General features: G+C 50.9%; 1 protein-coding gene across 1 annotated transcript in view; it reads right to left on the reverse strand.

Moving 5' to 3' along the window:
* LOC127574992 (Golgi resident protein GCP60-like) overlaps positions 1–5,884 on the reverse strand; it is a 68,770-nt gene extending 62,886 nt beyond the window's left edge. Inside the window, 3 exon segments of the mRNA XM_052024569.1 lie at positions 5,598–5,687; positions 5,690–5,780; positions 5,783–5,884. Of these exon segments, the coding sequence (XP_051880529.1) occupies positions 5,598–5,687; positions 5,690–5,780; positions 5,783–5,881 (280 nt within the window). The 5' untranslated portion in view covers positions 5,882–5,884.
* Positions 5,885–6,810: the final 926 nt, after the last annotated feature.

The following is a 6,810-nucleotide window of genomic DNA, read 5'->3' on the forward strand; positions in this document are numbered from 1 at the left end:
CATATGGTCACACGGAGAATGTGCAAACTCCACAACAAGCAGCATGGTTCAGTACTGAACCAGAGTCTTTGGAGCAGCTCCATTAACTGTGCCATGGTACTGCCCACATTTAAAATTATTGCAGTCTTCGTATTATGGAATCGTAGAAATTTATCACTCATGAAACCTTATTTACCCCACTGCAAAACTGTGTTAGCTGAAAAAGCCATCTAATTGCATTTCCTAGTTCTTGGTCCACTGTCACAGTGGCTCTACTTTCATTAGGAGTTTGAGGGGATTCGGTATGTCACCAAAGACACTGACAAATTTCTATAGATGTACAGTGGAGAGCATTCTGACTGGTTGCATCACTGCCTGCTATGGAGGCTCCAATGCACAGGATTGCAAGAGGCTGCAGAGGGTTGTAGACTCAGCCAGCTCCATCGTGGGCACAACCCTCCCCACTATCGAGGACATCTTCAAGAGGCGGTGCCTCAAGAAGGCGGCATCTGTCATTAAGGACCCTCGCATGCCCTCTTCTCATTACTATCATCGGAGAGAAGGTATAGGAGCCTGAAGACCCACAATCAATGATTCAGGAACAGTTTCTTCCCCTCCGCCATCAGATTTCTTAACAGTCCATGAATGCTACCTCGTTATTCCTTTTTTATGCACTATTTATTTGTCTTGTAATTTATAGTAATTTTATGTCTTTGCACTGTACTGCTGCCACAAACAAATTTCACATCATACAAGTAAGTGATAAATCTCATTCTGAGAGCGATACAGCACAGTACAAGGCCTTTCAGCCCATCACATCCATGCCGATCTTTCTGCCCATCTACACTAACTCTATTTGCCTGCATTGGACCATATTCTTCCATGCCTTGCCTATTGTATGTCAAAATGTCTCTTAAATGTAGTGATTTTATCTGATTTCACCGCATCCTATCTGGATGTATCACGGCTTGGTACGGCAACTGCTCTGCCTAGGACCACAAGAAACTGCAGAGAGTTGTGGACACAGCCCAGTGCATCATGGACACCAGCCTCCCCTCCTTGGACTCTGTTTTTACCTCTCGCTGTCTTGGTGAAGCAGCCAGCATAATCAAAGACCCACCCACCCGGGACATTCTCTCTTCTCTCCTCTTCCATCGGGTAGAAGATACAGGAGCCTGAGGCACGTACCACCAGGCTGAAGGACAGCTTCTACCCCACTGAGATAAGACTATTGAACGTTCCCTTATACAATGAGATGGACTATGACCTCACGATCTACCTTGTTGTGACCTTGCACCTTATTGCACTGCACTTTCTCTGTAGCTGTGACACTTTACTCTGTACTGTTATTGTTTTTACCTGTACTACATCAAGCACCCTGTACTAACTCAATGTAACTGTACAGTGTAATGATTGACCCGTACGATTTTGTAAGACAAACTTTTCACTGTACCTCAGTACAAGTGACAATAATAAACCAATACCAATGTTCCAGATATCATCCACTCTGTGCAGAAAACTTACCCCTTAGATTCCCTTGTAAACAATAAGTTCAACCTCAACAAGTGATTTTTAAATGCTCTCTTTCTTCCTCTACCACCGTTATAGGCTAACAATTTTTGCTAATTCCTTCTAACCCTTCCACCAACTACTGATAAGAGAAGTAGGTTCTTCCCATCCACCTAGCTAGACTCAGCCACAATCTCATTGAACAGCAATGGTTATAAATCATTGGGGGGGGGGTGCCACAGATGAGATGGATTGTCAGTCTTTTTCCCCAGGGTAGGGGAGTCTAAAATTAGAGGTCACAGGTTTAAGGTGAGAGGGGAAAGATTTAAAGGGGACCTGAGAGCCAACTTTTTCCACACAGAAAGTAGTGGGTACATGGAGTGTGCTGCCAGAGGATGTGGTAGAGGTGTGTACAATCACAACACTGAAAAGACAGGTGCATGGATAGGAAAAGTTTAAAGAGCTATGGGCCACAAGCAGGCAAATGAGACTAGCTCAGGAAGAACCAACAATCTGCTGGAAGAACTCAGCATGTCAAAGCAGTATCTGTAGGAGAAAAGGAATTCCTTTCCTCCCACAAATGCAGCTCTAGATTCCAGCATCACAAGACAAAGGAGAAGTAGGCCATTCAGCCCATCGAGTCTGCTCCATGAGCTAAGCTAAAACTATTCCTATCTAGCTCCAATTTCTGGCCTTATCCCCATATCCCTTGACTAATTAGATACCTATCAATCTCCTCCTTAAACACCCCCAATGATCGGGCCTCCACAGCTGTATGTGGCAAAGAATTCCATAAATTCACTACCCTCTAGCTAAAGAAATTTCTCCTCATTTCTGTTTTAAACGGGTACCCTCTAATTCTAAAACTGTGTCCTCTAGTCCTGGACTCACCCACCAAGGGAAACAGCTTAGCCACATCTACCCTGTCCAGTCCTTTCAACATTCGAAATGTTTCTATGAGGTCCCCTCTCATTCTTCTGTACTCCAATGAGTACAGTCCAAGAGCCTCTGCAGTCTCTTAGCTCAGGAAGACACTTTAGTTGGCGTGGACGAGTTGGGCCAGAGACTCAAGGATCCAAATGGCCTACTCATGCTCCTTATTTGTACATTCATTCAGTTTGAACATCTGAACTAAATTTACCTCGCAGCCTCTGTTCCAAAGTGAACAACCATACTCTTTGCAATCCTCCCTCAGTTAAAATTCTTCAGTCCTTAGAGTATTCTCATTCATCACCTCCTAATTGCAAAGTTTCTTGGTAAATAACACTGTAACCAAATAAATTGGGATTTTCCCCATCATCAAAGTGAAGTTGGGAGACACTCAAACCGTCAGTGGCTTTGTAAATAAGAAACTGCACGCACTAGAGGGTAAGTAACTAGAGGACATAGGTCAAAGATAACTGGGAAAGGAAGAGAGGCAAAATGCAACAAATTATATTTAGGAAATCTCTTCCTGAAACTGTATGCTAGCAAAATTCAAACAGAATTGGATAAAAATAGAGGAAGGGAGAGAAGGGAAGAAGTTTGCAGAGATACAGGGGTGGGGTGTAAACTGGAATAACCTTGAAAGATCCACTACAACTAAGAGGAACTAAATGACTTTTTTTGCACTGTGCAATACCATCATAATTACATTTTCACATGAGCAATATGCCTTCAACTACAACTCCAATGCACAGTAAGAGACAAGAAACACGTGATGAACACCAACATATAGAATGGTACTCCACCAGGGAGGGACAGGAAGAGCTGCTGTGCTAGGTTGTCAGGTGTCTACTTGTGAACCAGACATTACACCCAACTCCTGTTTGGCTCACAAGCGCTGATGTCATGCACCCACATGAAACATAGAAAACCCACAGCACAATACAGGCCTTTCAGCCCACAAAGTTGTGCTGAACATGTCCCTACCTTAGAAATGACTAGGCTTACCCACAGCCCTCTATTTTTCTAAGCTCCGTGTACCTATCCAAAAGTCTCTTAAAAGACCCTATCATATCCACCCCCACCACCGTTGCCGGCAGCCCATTCCACACACTCACCACTCTGAGTAAAAAACTTACCCCTGACATCTCCTCTGTACCTACTCCCCAGCACCTTAAACCTGTGTCCTCTTGTGGCAACCATTTCAGCCCTGGGAAAAGCCTCTGACTATCCACATGATCAATGCCTCTCATCATCTTATACACCTCTTTCAGGTCTCCCCTCGTCCTCCGTCGCTCCAAGGAGAAAAGGCCGAGTTCACTGAACCTGTTTTCATAAGGGATGCTCCCCAATCCAGGCACCATCCTTGTAAATCTCTCCTGCACCCTCTTTATGGCTTCCACATCCTTCCTGTAGTGAGGCGACCAGAACTGAGCACAGGACTCCAAGTGAAACTTGATTATTACTAGATTTTTGTCTGCAGGAGCCGGCTGTGCATAAATTGGCTACCTTTGCTGCCTCAGTTACAACAAATAACAAGAATGACATCATTTCACTGGGTTTTGGGAGGTGACAGGCGCTACAGAAACAGAACTTTGTAGGAAAGTGTAGAGTCATAGAGCAATACAGCAAGGATACAGGCCCTTTGTCCCAACCAGTCCATGCCAACCACAGTGCCCACCCAGTTAATCCCAATTTTCTGTGTTTGGCCCATGTGCCTCCAAGCCCCTCCCCTCCATGTACCTATCCAAGTGTATTATGATGCCATGAAACAATACCATTGTACCTAACTCAACCACTTCCTCCGGCAGCTCATTCCACGGTAGCGTAGCAGTTAGTGTAACGCTTTACAGCGCCTGCGACCCAGGTTCAAATCCAGCCGCTGTCTGTAAGGAGTTTGTACGTTCTCCCCGTGTCTGCATGGGTTTCCTCCGGGTGCTCCGGTTTCCTCCCACATTCCAAAAGACGTATGGGTTAGGAAGTTGCGGGCATGCTATGTTGGCGCTGGAAGCGTGGCGACACTTGCGGGCTGCCCCCCAAATCACTACACAAAAAGATGCATTTCACTGTGTTTCAATATACATGTGACTAATAAAGATAAAGATATCTCTAATCATATACTCACCACCCTCTGGGTGAAAAAGTTGCCCCTCAGGTCCCTCTTAAATCTTTCCCCTCTCACCCTAAACCTATGCCCCCTAGTTTTGGACTCCCCTACCCTGTTACCGTCCACCTTATCAATGCCTCCCATAATTTTAAACATTTCTATAAGGTCGCCCCTCACTCTCCTACATTCCAAGGAATAAAGACCCAGCCTGGCCAACCTCTCCCTGTAACTCAGGCCCTCTGGTCCTGGCAACATCCTCGTAAATCTTCTCTGCACTCTATCCAGTTTAGCCACATCCTTCCTATAACAGGGTGACCAAAACTGTCCACATTACTCCAAGTCCGGCCTCACCAACGACTTATCCAACTGCAACATAATGTCCCAACTCCGATACTCAATATCCAATGCAACTGTTGTTCATGTCTATCTATTTGTTCAGAGTTATATCACCAGAGATCATACGGCAACGGCCTTGCACCTTATTGCCCGCCTGCACTGCACTTTCTCTGTAACTGTAACACTTTTCTCTGCATTCTGTTATCGCTTTTCTATTCCTATTCCCTCAACGCACTGATGTGGTGAAATGATCTGTATGAGTGCTACGTACTCAACGACCCTCGGAGAGAAAATTTCACCTCCATGTACCCATCCGAGTGCTTCTTAAACGATAGTGCTGTACCTGCCTCACCCACTTCCTCTGACAGCTCATTCCATATACTCACCACCCTCTGCGTGAAAAAGTCACCCCTCAGATCCCTCTTAAATCTTTCCCTAAACCTATGCCCCCCCTAGTTCTGGACTGCACTACCCTGGGGAAAAGGCTGTTACCCTCCACCTTATAGATGCCTCTCATCATTGTAAACACTTCTATGAGGTCGCCTGTCATTCTCCTACGTTGGCAGCCTGGACAACCTCTCCCTATGAGGCAGGCCCTCTGGTCCTGGCAGCATCCTGCCCTACCCTGGGGGACGGTGATCCACCTGATCCACGCCTCCCGTCATTTAAAACACGTCTATAAGGTCCCGTGTGGGGCTTCTGGTTTGTTTCTGAGGGGGGGGGTGGTTGTGTGAAGCGGTACCTTTGAAGAACCTGAGAGCCAGGCCGTAGAGCTCGGTGAGGACGAAGCCCCATCGCTCCTCCATCGCCTCCACCCGCGCCTGGGTGTCCCGGTCAGCGGCCCGTCCATCCCCCGGGGCCGGGCCGGAGCCCGACTCGGCTCCCACCCAACCACCGCCTCCTGCTGCCGCCTCTGCCCTTCGTCTTCCTCCGGTCCGGGCTCAGCGTCAGGCCGTCGATGGAGACCTCCAGCCGGCCGCCCGCCGAGCCGCTGCCGCCCTGGGCCGCCGCCATCATCTCCAGCATCACCGCCCCCTCCTCCCCACCGCCAGCGGCCACGTCACCAGGCGCCCGCGTCACTTCCGGCACGGCCGCCGGAAGCTGGAGCGGCGGGCCCCGCCTCGGCCGTTGCTAGAGACCGGCAGGTGAGGCCCGGGGGGGGAGGCGGGGAGCTCCCGGTCCCGGCCGCCAACACCCGGGGGTCCGCCACCGGCCCCCGTCCCGGTCGCGGTCCCATCCTCCCCTTCCCTCAGGGACCGCGCTCGGCGTGGCCCCAAAGATCCGCTCATTCCCCTCCCTCCCTCCCCTGCAGCCCTCCGCCCCCTTCACGGCATCCCATCCCTCCCTGCATCCCACCCCTCCCTCCCTCCCCCCCCCCCCCCCTCCCCTCCATCCCTCCCCCCCCCCCCTCCCCCCATCCCCCCCACTGCATCCCATCCCTCCCCTCCACCCCTCCCTCCCTCCCCCCCACCCCCCCTCCCTCCCCCTCCTCCTCCCCCCACTGCATCCCATCCCTCCCCTCCATCCCTCCCTCCCTGCATCCCACCCCTCCCCCTCCCTCCCCTCCATCCCTCCCCCCACCCACCCCCCTCCTCCCCCCCACTGCATCCCATCCCTCCCCTCCCTCCCCTGCAGCCCTCCGCCCCCTTCACTGCATCCCACCCCTCCACCTCCCTCCCCCCCACCCACCCCTCCCCTCCATCCCCCCCACTGGCATCCCATCCCTCCCCTCCATCCCTCCCTCCCTGCATCCCACCCCTCCCCTCCATCCCCCCACCCACCCCTCCCCTCCATCCCCCCACTGCATCCCATCCCTCCCCTCCATCCCTCCCTCCCTGCATCCCACCCCTCCCCTCCCTCCCCCCCACCCACCCCTCCCCTCCATCCCTCCCCCCCACCCACCCCTCCCTCCCCCCCATCCCTCCCCCCCACCCACCCCTCCCTCCCCCCACTGC

The sequence above is a fragment of the Pristis pectinata genome, chromosome 10, assembly GCF_009764475.1.
Source record: "Pristis pectinata isolate sPriPec2 chromosome 10, sPriPec2.1.pri, whole genome shotgun sequence".
Taxonomy (NCBI): Eukaryota; Metazoa; Chordata; class Chondrichthyes; order Rhinopristiformes; family Pristidae; genus Pristis; species Pristis pectinata.